At 37.8% G+C, this 25,725-nt stretch overlaps 1 protein-coding gene across 1 annotated transcript in view; it reads right to left on the reverse strand.

The window, feature by feature from the left end:
* The window catches only part of slc36a4 (solute carrier family 36 member 4), a 42,991-nt gene that overhangs the window by 6,269 nt on the left and 10,997 nt on the right, over window positions 1–25,725 (reverse strand). The window contains exons 7-11 of the mRNA XM_067364660.1: window positions 23,648–23,732; window positions 23,181–23,435; window positions 19,764–19,862; window positions 16,565–16,734; window positions 14,872–15,041 (exon numbers count right to left, since the gene is read on the reverse strand). Of these exons, the coding sequence (XP_067220761.1) occupies window positions 14,872–15,041; window positions 16,565–16,734; window positions 19,764–19,862; window positions 23,181–23,435; window positions 23,648–23,732 (779 nt within the window). The remainder of the gene's footprint in view (window positions 1–14,871; window positions 15,042–16,564; window positions 16,735–19,763; window positions 19,863–23,180; window positions 23,436–23,647; window positions 23,733–25,725) is intronic.

Below are 25,725 nucleotides of genomic sequence, written 5' to 3' on the forward strand. Positions count from 1 at the left end.
GCAGATAACTTGATCTTGACCCTTAAGAAACTAATTAATTTTGTCAAATCTGCTTCAAAGATAAATTAGTTGCTAATTACAACATTGAAGTAAAAAATTGCCTGTACAAATACTAGAAATTGTGAATATAGCCTAAATAATTGGGTAATCGTGTAAAAAAAAAAAAAAAACAGTGCACATTTCATTTATCTATTATAACATTTATGTCGTTCTTCTGTCTTTTTATTTGCTTACCTGCTTCCTTATAAATGTTTAAAAATGTATCAAGTTTTTTGTCAGGTGTCTTTTTTAAATATATAATGTCATTACATTGCCGTCTTGACTCCAGCCAATCATTGCATTGCTGATCGTGGCTTTGAGTATCGATACATCTGCCCTTTTCAGTGAACACGAGAACACGCAGTAATCTTAGACTATTTAATCCAAATATTTTAATCCAATCCAAATTAGCCAGAGTTCAGTTATCACGATTAGAAGATCTAGCATCTGTCAACCCCTGGTCATCTTCCGCTGTTGTCACTCCTCCTTTTATCCTTCCAGAGCTCCTTCATGGGACCCGAGACCGGTGTGGCACTACTGGCCTCGCTCTATTCCCATGGCTCTCGGCCCCGCCCTGTTTGCCACAATGATTATGAAATCATTACAATTTTTAATACTATTTGGGTGAAAGTGTCAACTTTCCTAAGCTGGACAAGGTGATTGAGTCAGAGGCTTCTTGGAATCTCAGAGATGGGCCTCAGCATGCAGGTGCGTGATAAGCCCTATCACGGAGCTCCGCAACAGGCCTCAGTGGAGAGCTCCATGATGGGCCTGTCTCCGTAGGGCAGGCAGGTAATAATTCACAGAGCCTCAGGAAGACGGAGATAAATGGCCAGACACTGAATGAGTCCCTCAATTCTGCCCCAGCTCTCTCTCTCACTCTCTCTCTCACACACACACACTAAAAGACACAGCCACAAACACACTATATAAAAACTACACCCACACACACACACACACACACACGTTTATCCATACATATAACGCACCTGCTAATCAATCATGGTACTCAAAAAGGGTGACGGCCTTTAGCCAGGGAAAGAGGGAGGAAGCACATCAGGCAGAAAGAACACAGAGTGAGATAAAAGACAACATGGCTGAGTGACAGAATGAGAACTTCATCTTTTTATCTACCAGCACGGGCTACGGACCCGCAACCTTCGGAGCTCATTACCCCTCTGTCCAACAGCACTTCTACAGGTCTCTTCTAGAACTTCCTCAGAAACAGTAAACTGTTTGAAAGGAAGAGGTCAGATTTCTGTATTATATAAAACAGTTTGTTGCTAAATCTAAAGAATCACTTAATGATAGACTTCAAGCATGGCGGTCTGATTTGCAGGCTGACATAACTGAGGAAGAATGGCAAACAGCATGCTTGAAAGCCCAAACTCAGACAGTGAACGCCCACTTGAGATTGCTTCAGTATAAATGGTTAAGTAGACAATATATTACTCCAGTTAAATTACATATTTTCAATCCAAATATTCCTGATATGTGTTATAAATGTAAACAAGAGAAGGGAACTTTATTCCACTGCATGAGGGAATGCACTAAAGTTAATTGCTTTTGGGTTCAAATATTGAATATTCATTGGTAAAAGTCAAATCTTTGGTAAAAGAACTCCTCTTCATCCAAAGCTGTGTATATTGCATATCTGCCCTCTGAATTTTAAAATCACCAAACATGAAAGATTATTGTTAACTCTCTGTTTGCTAGAAGCTAAACATGTAATAGTGTGTACTTGGAAAAAAGAAGAAAGTCCTGGCGTGTCTCAATGGATGAAGGGGATGATCTCACACCTTGCTTTAGAAAAGTTTACCTATTTTCTGAAAAACAAACTTTATACCTTTTGGTCCATCTGGAAAGTGTTCTATGACTTTTTTGAGCATCTAGATGGTGACTCCTTTGTGGAACTGATGGACACTGAGAGTATATACACAAATTTGTTATTGCTTTTTTTGTGGGTTTTTTTGACCATTATTAGTAGTTTAATTTCTTTTTCTTTTATTCTATTTAGTTATAATGGAAAATGTAAAATATTGTTGAAATGTGTGATAATTTTTGACAAATTGTCATGATCACCAGTGAGAGTGCCCTTTCAGCCACTAGAGGGCACTCCATCCCGGACTCTCATTTCCACCTGTTACATGGACTACATATCCCAATACACACTTCCCGGACTAATCATCTCACGTCATTGCACTCACCTGTTTTGTATCATGTCATTAGTGTCTGTCTATTTATAGTGAGCTGTTTCTGTCTTTGGTTGTGGTTCGTTGTTGATGTTGTGTGTACTTCTGTTTCTCTGGTTTTCTTGTGCCTGTTTTGTATGGACTGCTTTACTGGATTTTGACCCTTGCCTGCTTTTGGATTACGACCTTGGATTACCCAATAAACAACCGCTGCAACTGGATCCTATCTTCTTGTTTTTTGTGTGCACCGTGACAGAACGAACCACCACACAAAGGATCCAGCAGCATGAGCGTTCGGATTCGTCCCCCAGTCTCCATTGGAGAGCGGATGGCTCTGGTTCGGGCAGTGGTGGCGCTGCGTCAGGAGGGAAGTGAGGTAGGATGTTTTGCCCAGTTTTTCTGGACAATGGCAAGAGGGCTGCGCTATAACGATGAGGCACAGAAAGAAATATTCAATGGATGCCTTGATGACCCTCTTCCTCAGTGGGAGTTACAGGGGCTCCAGATCCTGGATTTCTGGGGCTTTGTCAGCTATCTCTCCCACAGAAGTCAATGGGCAACCCATGCTCAGCCAGAGTCCGCTCCAGCTCATGAATCCGTTCCTGAGGTCACTGAGGGGGTGGGCGCTGAATCTTCGCTTCCCACACGGAGGAGGAGGAAGAGGAGGAGGAAGCCTCCAGCCAGGGAGTCCGCTCCAGCCAGTGAGTCCACTCCAGAGCCCGCTCCAGCCAGGGAGTCCGCTCCAGCCAGTGAGTCCACTCCAGAGCCCGCTTCAGTCAGTGAGTCCATTCCAGAGCCCGCTCCAGTCAGTGAGTCCGCTCCAGTCAGTGAGTCCGCTCCAGTCAGTGAGTCCGCTCCAGTCAGTGAGTCCGCTCCAGTCAGTGAGTCCGCCCCAGTCAGTGAGTCCGCCCCAGTCAGTGAGTCCGCCCCAGTCAGTGAGTCCGCCCCAGTCAGTGAGGCTACTCCAGAGCCCGCTCCAGTCAGTGAGTCCACTCCAGAGCCCGCTCCAGCCAGTGAATCCACTCCAGCCAGTGAATCCACTCCAGCCAGTGAATCCGCTCCAGCCTGTTGGTCCACTTCGGTGCCTACAGATGAGGTAGGCACAGAGCCACCGCCTCACCCTCATAAGAGGAGGAAAGGGAGGAGAAGGGCTTCCTCCATCCTTCAAGGCCCGGAGACCACTCTAGAGGTTGTTCTTCGTTTTTCCAAGCGCCTTGCCCTGCCGGCGCCAACGAAGCGCCTTGCCCTGCCGGCGCCAACGAAGCGCCTTGCCCTGCCGGCGCCAACGAAGCGCCTTGCCCTGCCGGCGCCAACGAAGCGCCTTGCCCTGCCGGCGCCAACGAAGCGCCTTGCCCTGCCGGCGCCAACGAAGCGCCTTGCCCTGCTGCCGCCGCCGCCGCCCAGGCCGCCAGCCCTGCCCCCGCCGCCCAAGCCTCCTGCCCTGCCATCATCCAAGCCTTCTGCCCTGCCATCATCCAAGCCTTCTGCCCTGCCACCGTCCAGATCTTCTGTCCTGCCGCCATCATCCAAGCCTTCTGTCCCGCCGCCGCCGCCCAGACCTTCTGCCCTGCCGCCGTCGCCGCCCAGACCCTCAGCCCTGCCGCCGTCATCCAAGCCTTCTGTCTTGCCGCCACTGCCCGGGCCGTCCGAGCCGCTGGAACCAGCCTGGTCGGTTCCTCCAGCGCCGCCCTGGAAATCAGCCAGGACTCCAGTCCTGCCAGTATCCGCCTGGTCAGTTCCTCCGGCACCACCCTGGCCATCAGCCAGGACTCCAGACCCACTGGAACCAGCCTGGTCAGTTCCTCCAGCACCACCCTGGCAATCAGCCAGGACTCCAAGCCTGCCAGCGCCCGCCTGGTCAGTTCCTCCAGCACCGCCCTGGTGTTCAGTGAGGTACCCGGGATCTGGCCCACCATCCCTCCCCCTGATACTCCTCCTGTCCACCACCCTCCGGAGTTTTTTGTGTTTTTGTGTTTTGTCTGGTGGAGCGTCTGGTAGCCGCTCCTTTGAGGGGGGGTAATGTCATGATCACCAGTGAGAGTGCCCTTTCAGCCACTAGAGGGCACTCCATCCCGGACTCTCATTTCCACCTGTTACATGGACTACATATCCCAATACACACTTCCCGGACTAATCATCTCACGTCATTGCACTCACCTGTTTTGTATCATGTCATTAGTGTCTGTCTATTTATAGTGAGCTGTTTCTGTCTTTGGTTGTGGTTCGTTGTTGATGTTGTGTGTACTTCTGTTTCTCTGGTTTTCTTGTGCCTGTTTTGTATGGACTGCTTTACTGGATTTTGACCCTTGCCTGCTTTTGGATTACGACCTTGGATTACCCAATAAACAACCGCTGCAACTGGATCCTGTCTTCTTGTTTTTTGTGTGCACCGTGACACAAATAAAATTGTAAAAAAAAAAGAACTTCCTCAGAAGAGCTGCGCATATTAGCTCTAACGTCACCCGAATTCGCTGTTAAATATAAATCATTCACCCACCATCCACCCGAACCTATGATTTTCTCTGATTTAGATCTGATTGCCACATTAGAATTATTCTAGTTCTCAGTGTTAAGCGTAATGACATGTTATCATATTTCACTGACGTAAGCTGCTTTTAAATGAACATTCTTCTTTTCAGTTCTTCTTTGGCAAAGTTACATTTCCTTAATAGCCTAAACTTCCTTCAAACTTAAATTGTCACTGTTTCCGTCACTGCAACTTCCCAAACACAAACATAAAAATTAAATGGGTTAGCTACTGCATAGTTTAGAATCTGCAAATTAGTGCCTGATGAAAAATTAAGCTTTAAACATGTTAATATTTCCAGACTTTTTTCTCAAAACAATAAGTTCAGGTCTGTGAGCAATTAGTTTCTTTGGAATTTTTCAATCAGATTTGTTCTGGCACATGTGTGCAAAAGAACAAGTACAACTGTCTACAATTTGCACAATATCTAAATACACATGGGTTGTTGATCAAAACTGATGAGTTGATTCTCAGTGAAACTGTCAAACTCTTTACAACTTCTAAAGATTGTTTCATTGTGTGAACCTTCACGTGCAAAATGATCCATTCAGCTATCAAAATCTGTCAGACATGCATGTATATTCCATAAAGACCTGGAATGTTTGTAATGTCTGCTGAATTGGAAAATAGCCTGCAATTGTAATGAAACAGGAATCACAATCTTACCAATCAAGTTCGGAAGCATACAGTAGGCTATATGGAGTTTTCCCAGCACAATCTCTACTATTTCTGAACATTAAGGTATGTCTAAATTACTAAACAGCAACAGCAGTTTATTTTTTGCAGAAATATGTTACATACAAACTGAAAATTCAGAGCAATAGGAAGATATGTAACAATGTGTAGTGTTAGGGGAAGACATACTGTAATATAATATGTAAAAATGAACAAGCAACTGTGAATTTTCAGTTTACATGTAACATTTCTACAAAAATAAATATGCTATATAAATAACAATGGGTCCCACTTTATATTAGGTGACCTTAACTATGCTCTTACATCAAAAAATAAGTACAATGTACTCATTGTGTTCATATTGTATTGCAAAACATACTTAAATTTTAAATTTAAGTATAATGTAAAAACATGCATGTACACAATACATGCATTGTATCAAATGATTAAATGTAAGTACAGTAAGTACAGTTGTCAATACTTTATATTAGGTGTCTTAAACTACTTTGTACTAATATTTATTGTAAATGAATCATTTGCAATACACTTATTGTGTACTTATTTAAAAAATAAATACAATTACAGGTGTAATTACACTGTTGAGCCTTCCGTTATGCTTAACCCATCCTTAAACCTACCCATACCACCAAACCTGACCCTAACATTACTTGTATTCCACCTCAATAGCAGCACAAGTGTTTTGCAATGCAATATGAATACAATAAGTACACTGTACTTATATAGTAGATAAGGACACCTAATATAAAGTGTGACCAATTGTCCATTTTCTTTTTGTGTACTACAGTATTGACTTTTCCTAGTCAATTTTTACCTACTGCTGAAATCTGTATCTAAAAAGCTCAGTGTGATTCACAAGAGCATTCATTTCGCCAAAACTGGCATTCTTGTATAGTGTAGAAAACAGACAGTCAACTAAAAAGTAGAAAACACATGCAATTTGTATATAACAAATATTTCCATAGTGAAAAACCCTCTAAACATTTTGTCCAGTAAGGCACACAATGACAAAAACACTTGTTATTTTGGTGGCATTGGCCAATTTACTGACACAATAACTACACTGAACAAAATTGTAAACTAAACGCAACACTTTTGATTTTGCCCCCATTTTTCATGAGCTGAACTCAAAGATCTAAGACTTTTGTACAAAAAATGCCTATGAAAATGCCACTAAATGCCAGACTATGTAAGTCCTATTTCTCTCAAATATTGTTCAAATATCTGTCTAAATCTGTGTTTGTGAGCACTGAGATAATCCATCCACCTCACAGATGTGGCATATCAAGATGCTGATTAGACAGCATGTTTTTTGCACAAGTGTGCCATAGGCTGGCCACAATAAAAGGTCTCTCGGGGGGGGGGGGGGGTCAGTATCTGGTGTGACCACCATTTGCCTCAACACATCTCCTTCACATAGAGTTGATCAGGTTGTTGATTGTGGCCTGTGGAATGTTGGTCCACTCCTCTTCAATGGCTGTGGGAAGTTGCTGGATATTGGCAAGAACGGGAACACGCTGTTGTATACGCTGATCCAGAGCATCCCAAACATGCTCAATGGGTGACATGTCCGGTGAGTATGCTGGCCATGCAAGAACTGGGATGTTTTCAGCTTCCAGGAATTGTGTACAGATCCTTGCAACATGGGGCCGTGCATTATCATGCTGCAACATGAGGTGATGGTCGTGGATGAATGGCACAACAAAGGGCCTCAGGATCTCATCACGGTATCTCTGTGCATTCAAAATGCCATCAGTAAAATGCACATGTGTTCATTGTCCATAACATACACCTGTCCATACCATAACCCCACTGCCACCATGGGCCACTTGATCCACAACATTGACAACAGCAAACCGCTCACCCACATGACGCCATACATGCTGTCTGCCATCTGCCCTGTACAGTGAAAACCGGGATTCATCCGTGAAGAGAAAAAAGTGCCAGACGCCATTGAATGTAAGCATTTGCCCGCTCAAGTCGGTTACGAGGACGAACTGCAGTCAGGTCGAGACCCGATGAGGGCGACAAGCATGCAGATGAGATTCCCTGAGACGGTTTCTGACAGTTTGTGCAGAAATTCTCTGGTTATGCAAACCGATTGTTGCAGCAGCTGTCCGGGTGGCTGGTCTCAGACGATCTTGGAGGTGAAGATGCTGGATGTGGAGGTCCTGGGCTGGTGTGGTTACACGTGGTCTGCGGTTGTAAGGCCGGTTGGATGTACTGCCAAATTCTCTGTAACGCCTCTGGAGATGGCTTATGGTAGAGAAATGAATGTTCAATTCACAGGCAACAGCTCTGGTGGACATTCCTGCAGTCAGCATGACAATTGCACACTCCCTCAAAATTTGCGACATCTGTGGCATTGTGCTGTGTGATAAAAGTGTACTTTTTAGAGTGGCCTTTAATTGTGGCCAGCCTAAGGCACACCTGTGCAATAATCATGCTGTCTAATCAGCATCTTGATATGCCACATCTGTGAGGTGGATGGATTATCTCAGCAAAGGAGAAGTGCTCACAAACACAGATTTAGACAGATTGTGAACAATATTTGAGAGAAATAGGCCTTTTGTGTACATAGAAAAAGTCTTAGATCTTTGAGTTCAGCTCATGAAAAATGGGGGCAAAAACAAAAGTGTTGTGTTTATAATTTTGTTCAGTGTAGGTTTTGAAGCATTATTTAAATGTTTTGGGTGAGTTACTACATTTTGCAGACATGCGATAGAGTTCTGATGTTTCAGTGAACAGTGACAACTGCACTGACAGTTTAGAGAATGTTAAAACTTTTATGTCTTAATGTTAAGATATTTTCTAGAAATGGGCCAAAGCCACTGAGAAAAAAAATAATTTGAAATTAAAATGAATGGTCATGACTTTTATAAATGCTTTTCCAGGTGTTTGTAAATATAAACAGCACTGAAAAAGCAATTTGTAGGCAAAGAAATAATTTAGAGCTGTGCATAACTAGAAACATTTATCTTTATTATGGACATTTCCAAGACGTGAAGGTTTTCAAAATTGTATTTATTCAGATGACTTTGCCAGGCCTTTTAAATTTTTATTTTACTTTTGTTTCCATTTCCAATTTAAATAATTAAAATAACTTCCAAGAATGTAGGAACCATGCTTTTTACTTTCCTAATAAATGTCCATGATCTTATTTTACACATCTCACCAGAGCATTTTGTGGTAAAAACAAAAGACAAAAATGTTTTTCATAATCTTTCTTCAAAATGTAATGACTTACTCTGCCTCTGAAATGACTTTTCTGCTCTATGGGCAGAGAAAATAATATTAACCAATAATAGCATGGCCAATAAACCAATAAAACCCCAAAGGATAAAATCAAGTCCCACCCAACATAATTTCGCACAAACAATTGCTTTACTCAGAAATGCATAATTCGGAAAATATAAATGTAGTTTAGCAATGAATTAACGTGAACATTTAGCTAATAAAAAGAAACGCCAAAAACCTCTTTTACTTAAAAAAAGAAAAATGGATTTACAAGGCATCCTTGTTTCTTTTATTTTGGCCTGTTGCAACTTGAAACTTTGAACAGAAAGGGGAAAAGAGAAACGGAAAGTAGTGAATGGCCGAGAGGTGAGGACAAAAGAGAAAAAGAAAGTCATGGATGCAATAAAAGAAATCTTATAAGTGGAGAATGTGATATGTCCAAGGAGACTAGAGAGATGGATAGAACAAAAGACTGACAAATGAATAGTGAGCAGGGACACTGGGGAGGGAAGGAAGGAAGAAAGATTGTATCTTCATAGAATGATAGATGGATACAACAATATAATATTGCTGGAATGGTAGATTGCAAGAAAGATAGATCGCTAGAAAATAGCTAAAATGATAAAGAGCAAACAACAATACCTGGAACAATAGGTGGTTAGAAGAACTGGTAGAATGATGGTTACCATTAACAATGGGTAAAATGATAGATCAATTGCTGATATGATCTCTAGAACAATAGCTAGAACAATGTGTTATTAGCTAGAATGATCAAGATAGCTAGAATGGTAGATGCTAGAAAGAATGATAAAGAGGTGAAAGAATCCTAAAACAACATCTACTAAGTTAGAATGCTAAATGGAATGATAGATAGAATGATAAAATTATATAAAGATGTATAGAACGATAGATAGAATAAAACAATAGATTATAGATAAAACAATAAAACAATAAAATGATAAATAGAATAATAAAACGTTAGACAGACAGACAACTGACAGACAGAATGACAGAAAGACGGATGAATAAAACAATAGATAGACAGAGATAGAACGATGGATGGATGGATGGATGGATGGATGGATGGATGGATGGATGGATAAAAAGACAGACAGGATGATGATGGATGGATGGCTAAAAGGAAAGATAGACAGAATGACAGAATGATAGATGGATTGAATGAATGAACCAACGAATGATAGATAGATGGAAAGAATGACAGAATGAATGATAGAACGAATGAACAATAGACAGAATGAGAGATAGATGATTAGATAGATTGATAGACAATGACAGAATGATAGAATGAACGAACAAACAATAGATAGATAGATAGATAGATAGATAGATAGATAGATAGATAGATAGATAGATAGATAGATAGATAGATAGATAGATAGATAGATAGATAGATAGATAGATAGATAGATAGATATTTATGGATGGATGGATGGATGGATGGATGGATGGATGGATGGATGGATGGATGGATGGATGGAATGACCGATAGAATGACAGAAGAAAGACGGATGGATAAAATGATAGATATACAGAGAGAGAGATAGAAATAGAACAATGGATGGATGGATGGCTAAAACAATAGATATATGATGGATAAAACTATAGATAGATAGATAGATAGATAGATAGATAGATAGATAGATAGATAGATAGATAGATAGATAGATAGATAGATAGATAGATAGATAGATAGATAGATAGATAGATAGATAGATAGATACATAAATAGATAGATACATAAATAGATAGATAGATAGATAAAGAATGACTAGAATGAATGATAGAATGAACAATAGAATGAAGGATAGATAGAAGGAACGAATGATAGAAGGAATGAATGATAGAATGAACAAATGAAGGAAGGAATGATAGAATGAACGAATGAAGGAACGAATGATAGAAGGAATGAATGATAGAATGAAAAAATGATAGAAGGAATGAATGATAGAATGAACGAACAAATGATAGATAGATGATTAGATAGACATATAGATAGAATGAATGAGATATGAATGAATGAACAATGGATAGATAGATAGATAGATAGATAGATAGATAGATAGATAGATAGATAGATAGATAGATAGATAGATAGATAGATAGATAGATAGATAGATAGATAGATAGATAGATAGATAGATAGATAGATAGATAGATAGATAAATGCTAAAAACACGAAAAAACTTAAACTGCAATAAAAATGAAAACTGAATATATAAAAATAAAATAAAATACACATCATGAAAACAGCTTGCGTTTCACACAGTCTCACTTCATTTTTCTGTTTCGAATGCAAAAACACACACCATCACTCACTTTTTCATTCACTCTCTGGCATGTGCACAATTCTTGCAATATGCTCTCTTCCTCTTTCTTCATAGGAACACTCTCTCACTTGTACCTGCATGACTGACGGTGTTAAACAAATATTTATTTTCATATTTTAGGTCTCTGGGTGGTTCACGGTTCAGTGGCAGACTCAATTTTTCCAAAGATAAAAAAACATATATCAAAGTAATCCAAAAACCTTCAGGTTTACAATGGTTCACAGGATCCATCCATCATTTTTTAGAGGGGTACAAACCTCCACTATCTCGCCTCTCATCGCCAATGTATACTAGAGGGAGGATTAGGATAAGGATAAGATAGGAATAGGGCAAAAAATGAGGGAAGCAAAAAAAAAAAAAAACAGAACAAATGAATGGATGGATAGATGGGTGGGGCAAGTTTAGGGAAGATAGGAGGAAAACAAAGAGCATGATGAAGATGGAGAAGCAAAATACAAGATGAGCTTCCTACATTCTCAGAACAAATCCATATTCACCATCTTAGATGTTTTTGTTGTCATTGAGCTCGGCATGATGCATTTTGGGACTGCTTTCATTATGAAAGATGTGACTATAACTATGTTTCCAATCACCTATAAAAATGATGGATGGAAATGCCATTCAAAAAAACTCAAGAATGTATGCGCTCAATTGAGGCGGATAACTTTTTATCCGATAAGAAAACATGCACATAAACTATGAGGGAAACGCATTTACTGAATAAATCCTTCAGTGCGCAACAAAAAACTTGTGATGTGATGATGTGATTGGATAACCAGCGACCAATCACATCGCACAGCATCTCAAATGTTGGTTTGATCATTCTGAAATGCCTGAGCAAAAGTCTGTCATCAGAACGATTTGGTTTAATTCCCTCCCAGAAGCGTCTCACATGATTGCGTTCCCAAACACCAGGCATCTGAATTCAAGATAATATGACAGAGATTATTGCGTTTCGTCTTGAAGTCATTCATGATGGAAGGAAATAGAGCCAATTTCTTCCCAGATTGCAGCATATTTTATTCATTTTTATTATAGATATTTTGCACCATTTTCCCAGGAAGTGCCGATTTTGTTCTCTTGAACACATGGGATTATGGAAACGCTGCTTTATTCTCAAAAGGTTTTATGGAATATTCTAATTTTGCACATAAGTTAAATTCACAACTTTGGATGGAAACACAAATTATGATGCCTCATACACACCGGGGCGCTTATCGCGCGCGCTTATCGTCAGCGTTTTTCTCAGCGTTTTATCTCAGTTATACGAACTAGCCACTAGGATAGTTCCCAAAAAACTAATTTCTCCCCCGGGCCATGTTCCTGGTTGAATTCGCACTGGGAATAGGAACTCTGAAGCGGCAGACAGCGGCGTCTTTAAATGCGACATTTACGAACTCTAAAAAACGGTGGATGGAGGATGCGATCGGAGCGGTATTTGTTTTGTGTTATGGGATTCATGATAACGAAGATGGAATATAAACGCATAAACTTTGGATGGAAACACAAATTATGATACCTTAAGCCTCATACACACCGGGGCGATTATCGCGTGTGATTATCGTCAGCGTTTTTCGAGACTTTTTTTTTCGGCGCGTCTTTGTGTTCATTCCCAAGCGATTTTCACTGGCAATGTGCCGAGTGAACGTGCAAATTCACTCCCTGACAGCATATGGTGCTTGTGCTTGGTGCAAGTGAACGGTATTGCAAATAAACATATTTATGATTCTAAATAATATTTCTTGAATGTAAATAAAATGATAAAAATACAGATAGAAAATGGCATATATGGCATGAGGAGATGGAAGAAATGATAGGGCAAATAAGTCACAATGACAGCAGTGCAAGTGAACGGTAGTGCAAATAAACATATTTATGAAATAGACATTCCCAATTATATTTCTTGAATGTAAAAAAAAAAATTAAAATACAGAAATAAAATAGCATATAATACACATATATTGGTGTAGCCAAGAACTGGCAGAGCACCCATAGTTTTTAGGGGTCTTCATTGTCTTGGTATCAACGTGTGCTCGGCAAGACCGTTTTGTGCTAGAGCGCCACCAAGTGGTTTACTGTAACTTCAGCAGTTCCAGGCACGTGAACAAAAGCGGCAATCTCATTGGTCGGCCAGTTTTTAACGCGGCGCTTCAAACCAAAAAAACTAACCTGAGGCGTTTTTTTTAAAAAAAAAAAACACTTTTACGCCTGCAGTTTAGTGCGTCGGTGTGCACACTCACATTGACGCCCTTTGTTTAGTCACGAGGCGTTAAACGTCGACGAAGGCTTTTGCACAAGCCTTTAACTGCTTATTGAGCTTCAGGAAGAGGTTTGTTCTTGTGCATCATTTAGGTTCAGTTGAGTGTCTGCTTTTGTTTGCTGATCAATGTAAATCTGTTCATCATAAAAAGCAATCGAGTCTCTAGAAAATTTGGACTAAACCACTCTATTCATATGGATTTGTTTTACAATCTCTTTTTAAACTTTTTGAAGTGTCAAAAGGGGCTTTTGCACTGAATAGTTCTAGGAACTAGTTATACGAACTAGCCACTAGGATAGTTCCCAGAAAACTAATTTCTCCCCCGGGCCATGTTCCTGGTTGCATGGGAATAGGAACTCTGAAGCGGCAGACAGCGGCATCTTTAAGTGCAACATTTAACTCTGAACACATCATCCTCCATCCACCAGTTTTTAGAGCGGTGTTTGTTTTTTGTGTCGTGGGAATCATGATAACGAAGATGGAATATAAACGCATAATTTATGCGACTGAAAGAACAAAAACTGGGGATAAGAGACAAAATCTCCTATGACAACTTTCAGTATTACATATCGAGGTGGAGAAAAGAACACAACCCCGCAGACAACAGGTGAATGACGTTATTGCTGTTTTCCATGTTCGTGAAGTAAATATGATTACATGGCTTTTTAAAAATTCTGGGTGCAGGTGTTTGACCAATCAGCATACACTTACGTCACTGATAGATCCTATAGTGCTGGTTTAGACCCTACTCTGAAGTAGGAGCTAGTTCCCCAAAAAGGAGTTCCTAGAACTAAAATTGTTTCTAGTTTCTGTGATGTGAACACAGCAAAATCCAGGTACTGCAGCCAATAGTTCTAGGAACTATGAAAAGGTTCCTCCGATGCGAAAGGCCCTAAAGTGGTAGGTGCGTAGGCTGTCAATGGAGGGACAGACATCTCTCACATTTCATCAAAAAGATTTTCATTTTTGTTCCGAAGATGAAAGTCTTACAGGTGTGGAACGACATGAGGGGGAGGAAATGATGACAGAATTTTCATTTTATGGTGAACTAACCCGACTAACATTATTTTTAGTTTGTGATATTTCCTATATTTTTGATGACTGTGGTGGCTCATACCAACTCAGTAATTTATTGTATTATGAAAAACTAGTTTGGAACTGCTATTTAATTGCTTACTGTACATTATTCTGTTTATTTATCAGTATTAGTGATATTCTTACAATTCATATGTAAGAGAGACATTACTTGTGTTTGTGTGTCAACCAAATTCCTAAAAAATTGTCACGGCTTAATCTACGGGAAAATGTGGGTCCAATAACCGAATCAGTTGAGAACCACTGGATTACAGAGTGTTGGTGTGTGTGTGTGTGTGTGTGTGTGTGTGTGTGTGTGTGTGTGTGTGTGTGTGTGTGTGTGTGTGTGTGTGTGTGTGTGTGTGTGTGTGTGTGTGTGTGTGTTTGTGTGTGCATGTTTTTTATGACACAAATTTGTATAATGACATGGGTATGACATAGGTATTATTACAAGGAGAGGGTGACTTGTGTGTGTGTGTGTGTGTGTGTATACACACTCACAGGTGAGGCAGACGAGCAGCGCTCTGAGGCCGAGATCAGCCATCCGTCTCCAGTTCTTTCTGATGCGCTCGCACAAAGGCGGAACCAGAATCTCTGCTGGCACGAAAAACTGCACTGCAAAACTCACAAACACACCGAACGAGTACAAGACCTTCACCAGCTGATTGGACCTGCAACACACACACACACATACATACATACACATAAATAGTGCAGAGAAAGATCAGAAAGTCAGAAACCACAGAATGTGCAATTACGGGTTGAGGAACGTCAGTGATGCAATGCACCATTTCAACACAAGACTTCAAAGGAAACTCAACACAGAAACTATGACCTTTTGAAAAACCATTAACCCACAACATGCTGCCTTCAGATTGAGATAAACACTAGGGTTGAGAAAAGAGAAAACCAGTTTGGAACCAGTTCCTTTTTTTGAAAATACTGGAACCGACTAATTTTTAGGCATTAGTTTTTTTCTTTTTTTTTTATTATTATTAACAATAATAAGAATTATTTGACCAATTTCACAACTTATTGTTGTTGTTGTTTGTTTCAACTTGATGGAAGCAAACCATAAAATACCATTCAAAAGTATGGTAAACACTTTTGGTATTAAATGGTAAAAAATACCATTCTGTATGTTTTTTTTTTTCTTTTTTTAACTGAAGTCTCTTATTTTCACCAAGACTATATTTATTTGATCAAAAATACATCAAAACAGTAATATTGTGAAATATTATTACATTTTAAAATATCCATTTTATATCTGAATATATTATAAAATTTAATTTATTCCTGTGATCAAAGCATCATTACTACAGTCTTCAGTGTCACATGAATGATTATCATCATTTATGCAGTATACATACATTTATGATTATTATCAATGTTGAAAACAGTTGTGCTGCTTCATAATTTTGTGTAAACTGTGATACATTTTCATCCAGGATTCTTTGATGAATCGAAAGTTGAAAAGAACAGCATTTATTGGATTTATTCATACTTCCATGTAAAAGTCTTTAATGCCGATCAATTTAATGCATCCTTGTATAAAAAAAATGTTGTTTAACAGTTTCAGATGCATGTCACACTGCAGAACGCTGCCGTTACTACTGGATATGTCAACAACCCATTTGCTGAATCAGATATTGGGTCTGGTTGAAGACTGTTCTTGGCTGACAGAATGAGAATGAGATCTAGAAATACGTTAACTGCTAATAAAAGTCTCGATGAAATTTATTTGGAAATGGCAGCCTTTAGTTAAAGCTAAACTTGAAAGCAGCTGGATTTGATTTCTTTGTAATTTGATTTCAAGTCGCTCTGAGCTGCGATCAATCACTCGAGATGTTTCTGACAGTGAACGCAGGGGAGAGCAGAGGATGAGCGAGGAGGAGTTTAATATTAGTTCTCTGTATTCCACTCCACTATGGCAGAGTGCTGCGATAACTTAACTGAACTGACTTAACACTCAGATTTGATGGATGGGACGTTTACCACTTTTATTTTTAGCATTTGCCACTTTTTACTTATTTGAGAGAGTACAGAAAAACATGAGAAGGGAGACGGAACATGACGCAGGCCGGACTTGAACCCATTTTTCCCACATGAGCACTAAAGTTCAACGTGCCATAGCATGTGCATATATGCTAATATGACTTTTTAAGCATGTATGATTGCATGTGGTCATAGTTACCAGGAATCATGGGGAAGGTTGAGTGTGATGCTTCCTTTGATGTCGTCTGTGAAGCAGAGGTAGCCCAGCGTCGCCAGGGTTACATAAAGGACAATGATGAAGCCCATGCCAATGTTGAGGGCTTGAGGGAATCGTTTCGGTTCCCTCATTTGATTCTCTAATGGAAGAACCTACACAAACAAAACAAGACATCACATGCACACTCCTAGCACAAAGTCTCGTCCAAAACATTAGTATGCAACATGCTGCTGCCTTGAAGGCCCTAGTGCATTTTCGTTTTAAAACTAATAACTTTTGCAACGGTTATGCCTGCGATTTACACTACTCCAGCATTTTTGACTCACAAAGACTTTAAAAAACGCTGCAGACCCCGTTTTAGTTTGAAAACTCTGAGGTTGCGTTTCAGTGTAAACGGACCAAAACAAAGACTTTTGAAAACGATGACATGGCTGCCCACATTATGCTACCGGAACATGACAATAACAGACCAGGGCTGCATTTTCTAAAAGCATTGTAAGCCTAAATTGATCAAATAGAGACTGTTGGTGGCTATACGGTCAACTTACAATGCTTTGTGAAACTTACAATGCTTTACAGTTAATGCCAGTATAGACGAGTATCATTTTCATTTTAAAACGCTATTTTAAAACGAAAATGCACTAGTGTAAACAGGGCATAAGACACATTTTTAACAGTATACAACAGCACATCATGTATCCTGTAGCTCAAACAGGAGAGTAAGAGTAAGGTGCCAGCAAGGCCAAGTCATGAGTTTGACTCCCAGGGAATGTATCATCTGTATCATCTGTATCAGAACTTACAATATAATACCATTTTCAAGACGTATACAAAAAAAAAAAAGAGGCTGCACATCACTTCCATCAGCTTCTGTTTGAACACATGAAATCACCCTGCTAAACAGAGATATATGAATGAACAACATACCTATAAATTATAGCAGAGTAACTTCTATAGAGATATATAGGAGACCATAGAAAATATAGTAGTCAACATTTGAAGTGAATCAAAACCTTCCAACAAAGTTGTCCTAAAAACTTCTTCTTAGGACAACTTAGTTCTTAGGACAACTTTGACGAACTTTTTTGATCCACTTCAAATGTTGACTAATGTATAATCAATTAGAGCAAATGGTACAAGAAAAAAAAAATCCATTATTGTCATCAATGACTTTCCAACAGAAATGAATGAATTCTGGTGGACAGATGTTAAAAAAAACATCGCCTTCTCACAGTAGTTTTTTTTTTTTTTTTTTTGTAATTTAACGTCAGGATAATAACACTTTTTAGAGCATCATTAACTATGCACCGATTCAGGCTTCGGCCCCTTTAAATCACGCGCTCCCTGCCCCCCCGAGCTCTCGACTATAATACAGTGCATTTACAAAGTTCACACAGCTAATATAACCCTCAAAATGGATCTTTACAAAATGTTCGTCAATGCATGCTGCATCCATGGATCGGATCATGTGAGTATAGTATTTATTTGGATGTTTACATTTGATTCTGAATGAGTTTGATAGTGCTCCGTGGCTAACAGCTAATGCTACACTGTTGGAGAGATTTATAAAGAATGAAGTTGTGTTTATGAATTATACAGACTGCAAGTGTTTAAAAATTAAAATAGCGACGGCTCTTGTCTCCATGAATACAGTAATAAACGATAGTAACTTTAACCACATTTAACAGTACATTAGCAACATGCTATCGAAACAGTTAGAAAGACAATTCACAAATATCACTAAAAATATGTTATCATGAATCATGTCAGTTATTATTGCTCCATCTGCCATTTTTCGCTATTGTTCTTGCTTGCTTACCTAGTCTGATGATTCAGCTGTGCTGCTCCAGACGTTCATACTGCCTGCCCTTGTCTAATGCCTTGAACATGAGCTGGCATATGCAAATATTGGGGTCATACATATTAATGATCCCGACTGTTATGTAACAGCCTGTTTTTCTGAGGTCTTTTAAACAAATGAGATTTACATAAGAAGGAGGAAGAAATGGAGTTTGAAACTCAATGTATGTCTTTTTCATGTACTGAACTCTTGTTATTCAACTATGCCAAGGTAAATTCAATTTTTGATTCTAGGGCACCTTTAAAGGTGCTATATGTAGAATTCAGAAAACCTTGTTATTAGTGACACCGGTGGCTGTTAAGTGAACTGCAGACAGCAACTTATTGCTCGCACTCACGTAATGTACAAGAGACTGAATGCGATTCAATGCCCCGATATACTCACGACAAATTTATTTTTCACTCTTTGCTTAGAAGTAAAAAGAAGTTGGAAATAGTGTTTCTATATACTGTTACAGACCAGAAACATTCATGCTGACATATAGATGAATATGTAAAAATGTGCTGCGCGCTTTCCTCTCAACAACAGAATAAACACACAACAAAAATGACAGCAGAGAGAAAACAGCAGTTAAAAAATCATCTGATGAGGTCATTAAAATTACACTGTTATGATAGTTTGATTATAAAGTATATTTAAGTCAAGGCAAGTCAAGTCACCTTTATTTATATTGTGCTTTTTACAATTTAAGACTATAGACATATATATATCTATATATATAAAGATATAGACTATATAATTTTCTTTGCATGACACATTGACATTTCAGTACAGAATGGCTCATAACTGTCCCATCCTTTTGATTTTCCCAGCAGAAACGTCCCGAGTCCTTCACATAAAAATCGGAGTTTACAGATTTTCATAGACAACCTAGGAAGTCGGGAAAGGTCTCATTTTTTAAAGTTCCATTACAAGCTGTTCACACATTGACAATTAAAAAAAACATAAATGAAAATTCTTACATATAGCCCCCTCATGTTGTTGTAAAGAAGAACATTTTAAAAATAAAACTATTTTGTAATATTAATAGTGCACTGAAAACATGCAAGTCACTATGAAAAAAAGCATCTGCCAAATATATTTATGGAAATGCATCCTTTGCAGAGGAAATCCCATAGTGCATTGCAACAAGCTCAGAGAGAAAAAAGAAAAAAAAAAACATGAAATGAAAGTGTATGAAGCAAGAGAACTATCCATTATAATTATACCTAACTTATCCAATACCAATACAAATGAAAAATTAGATAAGACTAACATTAAATATAATGTATAGTAGATGTATCTAAATCAAATAAATAAAAACGTGAATCATAAACTCACCACTCCAATTCCCTCAAAAGCAAATATGGCTGTTCCAAAGAAGAAGGGAAACTTCCGCCATGTGGAGGCATACGGCAGGCGTCTGGGATCGCTCACATCCTACGGACAGAGTCAGATATGGTAAAAGGCATGATATAGTTCACATTATGACTATAATTGCAGTCTTTCTCTTTATTATAAAGACTGAAAGACACACACACACTTACAGGAACAATTATATGTAAAGATTTAGTGTCAGCCTCAGACGTAGCAGCCACCCACAGCCTTCACAATTTGATGCATATAAAATTGACTCCAGTCTAATTTGGTGGCTTCATGCAATTTCTGAGAGTTTCCATGCACAGGCTTGTATCAGGCATGTTCTTATGCTGCAAAAGTGGATATATGAGACTGAAATAATATGAAAATATGAAATAAAACTCATATCGTGATATGGCTTAGATATCACAAAGGCTGTGATTTATTTAAATAAATGTTTGTTCTTGAAGAGCGGCACTATATTCATGTACATTTGAGCAGTTTATGATCTGGTGTTTTCAGCGTCTCAGAGTGCCCTGGTTCACAGTAACTGCAGCTCCACTCTGATCTGAGTTTGGGTCGCTTATAACGTCAAATGTGTAATCAATGTAATCAGATTACTAGTAAAGTAACATTACTTTTAAATTTACAATAAATCTTCTGAGTTACTTTTTCCAAAAAAGTAACGAAAGTTACTTTTCTCATTTATTGACTGACAGCTCTCCTGTCCCCTTGTTGAGAAAAATTGTGAGTAAGTACAGAGGTGTTGTGTGCGCTGTGTGTGAACATGATGGTTATTGTAGCTCTAGAGTCTAGACTAAATGTGAAAAAAATGCATTTACTCGTCTCACTAGCACAAATATTCCTCATAATGAATGAAAACTGTGAAATGCAAACTCAGAATATTATGCAAACAATTATGCAATAATTAAATACTAATATACTTTATGCATTTAAATCACACTTTATTAATCAATGTCTTTGCTGCTGACATTTGATTCTTTAATTTAAATGTAACGAAGTTCGTAAATATGGGAAGAAGGAGGCGGGAACCGGCGAACGTTCACACAAAGTTTAATTACAAAATAAACAAAGAACAAAACGAAAGTAATGCCGGCAGACCCTCGCGGACGTCTGCCGGCCACACAAACATAACAAAACATAAAATAAAATAAAGTCCAGGCCTGTTCCTCTCTCGTCCTTCACGGTAGTCGCTCCTCCTTTTATGCTCCCGGAGCTCCTCCGTGAGGGACTCAAGGCCGGTGCGCCTCCCAGGTGAAGCTCATTAACACTCGCGCCACCGGCCTCGCACCGTTCCCTCACGGCTCTCGCCCGCCCTGGTCGCCACATTAACCATAATCAAAAATGACTAAAAATGATCAAACATCCAATTTGGGTTTCATTTTCTTCATCTGCAATCCAGAATGGTTTGAGCTGCACATTTGCCAAAAATATAACTTTTTTTGTTGTTATTAAAAAAAAATGCAAAAGTAATTAAAAATTAAATAAATTAAATTAAATAAAATTAATGCATTATTATATTGTGTTACTCCCTTAAAAACAAACTATGTGCATTACTTAGATACTTTTTAAGAAAGGTAATGCGTTAAATTACATTTGCATTACTTTTTCTCACCTGGGCTGGGCTTGTTTGTTTTTTTTTGTTGTTTTTTTTTATAACAAAAAGAGTTATATTTTTGGGCAAATGTAAAGATCTTTTCACACCAAAATTGAAATAATAAGCTATACTGTACACGTGTACAATAGAGGGTGCAGCTCAAACAAACATTTCAGCTGTGCTGCAGTTTTGGATAACAGAAGAATATGACACAGGAGAAAAAAAGTTTAACACTTCACCAATAAAATAAAAAAAAATTTGAAGTCATTTTTGCTTATAAATCATTGAAGGTCAGCAGCAAGTACACTGGTCAATAAGGTGAGATTAAATGCATAAAAATATTTGTTTTATTTAACATTTAATTATTGAACATTTGCATATTCTGATTTTGCATTTGACTGATTTTATCAATATTGAGGAATACTGAATCTTTTTTTGTGCATGTGAGACGAGTAAATGCTACGAGTAAACTACAATAACCATCATGTTTACACAGCGCCTCTGCACTTTCGAACATTCAACAGTTTTTGACCTGCCTGCATCGACACCTGCATTGTATGCGAACTGAACTGAGTTGGAAGATGACATCACTGTTTTCACTGATGTATAGATAAATTAACTAAATTAATAACTATTGATTTTTACAAAGGAATGAATCAATACTGAAATCTACTTATGCTGGACAATGACACCATTTTCTTCTGGAGCTGCTGTGCAGCCAAAATTATATACCAATTATCACTGTAAAGCTGCTTTGACATAATCTGCATTGTAAAAAAGTGCTATATAAATAAAGGTGACGATTAATTTTCTCAACATTGGGACTAAAGAACTGTCAGTCAATAAATTGGAAATCAAAGTAACCTGTGTTACTTATTTCAAAAAGTAAATTGCTGTAAATTGAAAAAGTAATGTGTTACTTTACTAGTTACTTGAAAAAGTAATCTGATTACGTAACTCAAGCTACTTGTAATGCGTTAACCCCAACACTGGTAACAACGCATTACTTTCCATAAAAGGTAACAAATTAGGTACTCTTTTTAGGGAGTAACACAATATTGTAACGCATTACTTTTAAAAGTAATGTTCCCTAACACTGGTGCCAATCATCCTCCTATACTTATAATGTGATACGCTTATAAACCAGATGTTGTCAACTAGAGAGAAGCTTTATGGGCTTCCTGCAGTTTTCCACCAAAATAAAAGCTTGTTTGGTTCAACGTTTGAAAATGAAGACATTAAGACCATAGATATTAATATTATAATTTTACAGTTGTATTATTAAAAAAAAAAAATATATATATATATATTTTTTTTTTTTTTATTATTATTATTATTGAGCATGGCCCTAGCAACGCAAAGGTCATGTGTTCAATTCCCAGGAAAAGCAAGACATGATAAAATGTGTTCCTTGAATACAATGTAAGTTGCTTTGGACAAAAGCATCTGCCAAATGCATAAACATAATGTAATTACAATTATTTTTCTTAAATACTGTTTTTATTTTACAGTGAAATATTACAATAGTGATATTTATGTTAATAGTTTTAATTAGTAATAATAATAATTATTATTTAATTTTTTATTATTAATCTTTTTTTTATTATATATATATATATATATATATATATATATATATATATATATATATATATATATATATATATATATATATATATATATATATATATATATATATAAAAATGCAATTTGAATTTTCCCAAAATCATGCAGTCCTGACACACACACACACACACACACACACACACACACACACTTACATTGATTATATATGTGAAGATCAGGATGAGGCTGATAGCCATACAGAGGTTGGCGATGGCAGAGAGCACGGCCATGTTCCGCAGGTCCCTGATGAAGGTCAGCACAATGATGAAGGGAAGGAGGAAGACCATGTAGAGCCGCAGGTCCAGCCCCGCAGCAGAAGGCGTGTCTGGGGAGACAGCGCCCTCCTCTGAGCTATTGGAGTATAACAGTACAGTCTCCGCGGAAGCGTTCAGATGAGTTCCTTCCATCACCTATACAAAAACACACACAGCTTTGACTTAGTTCCAAGAAAAAATTTGATTGGCTATAACTTTCAAAGCCAAATTCTGATTGACTGCTGCTGGTCTTCATTCGGGAAATGTGTACATTTCCATTCATTTTCACTGCCTCTGGCTCCATCATATAGTAAAATCTGCTTATCTATGGAGAAAATTAACTTTTGGAGCACTAATGTCACACATACCTGTTTAATGTTCTCGGCCAGGAACACAAAATAAACACTACAGAAGCCCAGCTGGGTCAAAACCAGGAAGAAACTCACCAAGTGCCTGTAAAAGATTAGAGTACAAATCATTGTATTAGGTGAGAAGAAAGAGACTGTGTGATATGAGAGACATGAATCTAGCATAGCGTAGGAAATCAGCTGCAACAACAGTCAATTATACAGTTTAGCGGGTGTTACAGAAAAAATATCTGACTGAAGCAACTGACCAAGCAGAATCAAGTATTCCAGAGAGCCATGCAATACATTTTTGTTAAAAAGTTTTAAAGGGGACCTATTCTTGCTAAATCTGAGGCGCTGAAGACGAGGTGGATTCATTTTGTTTTCGAACAAAATGCTCCCTCAACTTTCGTTTATGTCTGCGTTTATATCATTTCACACCGGACTGCTTTGTGAACGAATGTCAATACAAAGGGACAATACAAAACAGAGGTTGTGCTAAAAATGTGTTACTCAAGGATAGATCAGTACAAACTGTTCGTGATTCAGCTTACAGTCTCCAGAGTGATGCTGGAAACGGCAGTAATGAAGGTGAGAGCACTTTATTACAGTTCATCAGAGTTGATTTATGGATATAAAGTTTACCAGTTTATTAATCACCATCCGAAAAGGCATAAGGTCTTCATATATTTGTTTACTTTTAGTTGGTTGCGAGTGTTTCTGTACTTTGCTGTGTATGTTGAGGATAATGCAAGGGAGAGAGAGAGAGTTTATGGATAATATTTCAGTGCACACTTGCACTGTGTTTTATTAAGCTCTCACAGTGATTTTCTAGAATTAAAACAGAAGCTTCATCTTTTGTGTGAAGTACAATAAATGTTATAAAACTCATCAGTAAACTGGCTTGTGCTAATAGAGTGGATAAAAACAAGAACACAATATAAGTTATAACCGTAATTGAACTAAACTATGCCTGTTCTATCTCCATGCAGCATATATTCACAGTTTCTGACATTATAGTGCGTCCTGACTGAATCCTGACACCGGGGAATTAGCTCTTGAATCTCCGCCCTCTTAGGCAGAGCGCAGCAGCTCATTTGCATTTAAAGGGCCCACACTGAAACGGTTTTTGCTGACCCCCAAGAGTGGCAATTTTAACATGCTATAAAAAAATTATCTGTGGGGTATTTTGAGCTAAAACTTCACATACACACCCCGGGGACATTAGAGACTTATTTTACATCTTGTAAAAGGGGGCATAATAGGTCCCCTTTAAAGGGATAGTTTGCCTAAAAATGGAAACTATTAAAATACATTTTTAATTGAAATAAGAAATAAGATAAAATAAATCAGAAAGGTTGCCTTGACAGGTAATTGAGATAACTTTAAGTACTAAAATTACTAACTGAAATAAAAATAAATTATTTTGAAATATTTTTAACACAAAAAAATAACTTAAAATCAACAAAATTACTAAAAATGTAACTAAAATTTAAATGAAAACAAAAAATGTAAAAATAAACAGCTAATTTAAAATGATAATAAAAAATAAAATAGTATATAAATACAAAAAAACCCCAAAAAACAATGGAAATTGTCATAATTTACTCAACCTCATGTTGTTTGACTTTCTTTTTTCAAACGAACATGAAAGGGTAACATTTTGAGAAAATGAATTTATTCCATGAAATTGCCATGAATAAAGTCTAGTCTTTGAATTCAAGTCTTTGAAGCCGATACTCAAATGATACTCGAAGTTTACTCAAAGATACCTTATAATTTCAGCACATTTAAAGTATGCCTCCTCTGTATGGATAGAAAAATGTTATATTACAAAATACTATCTATAACTAAAGACACAAATTCAGATAGGCTTATCAGAGGTTACTCAACATGTTTTATTATGACAAGTTTCGAAAATAACGAATGACATAATGATATAAAAGTCTCTTCTGTATTAGAAAAATAAATAAATAATAAATAACTAAAAAAAAAATACCTCTGCTATATTAGCAATCCAAGTTTAACAAAAATAGCTCTCACAAACTTACAAAAACTAACAAATATCTATATCTTTAGTTTTCTTCTTCATCCTCATT

The sequence above is a fragment of the Chanodichthys erythropterus genome, chromosome 17 (genome assembly GCF_024489055.1).
Source record: "Chanodichthys erythropterus isolate Z2021 chromosome 17, ASM2448905v1, whole genome shotgun sequence".
NCBI classification, from domain to species: domain Eukaryota; kingdom Metazoa; phylum Chordata; class Actinopteri; order Cypriniformes; family Xenocyprididae; genus Chanodichthys; species Chanodichthys erythropterus.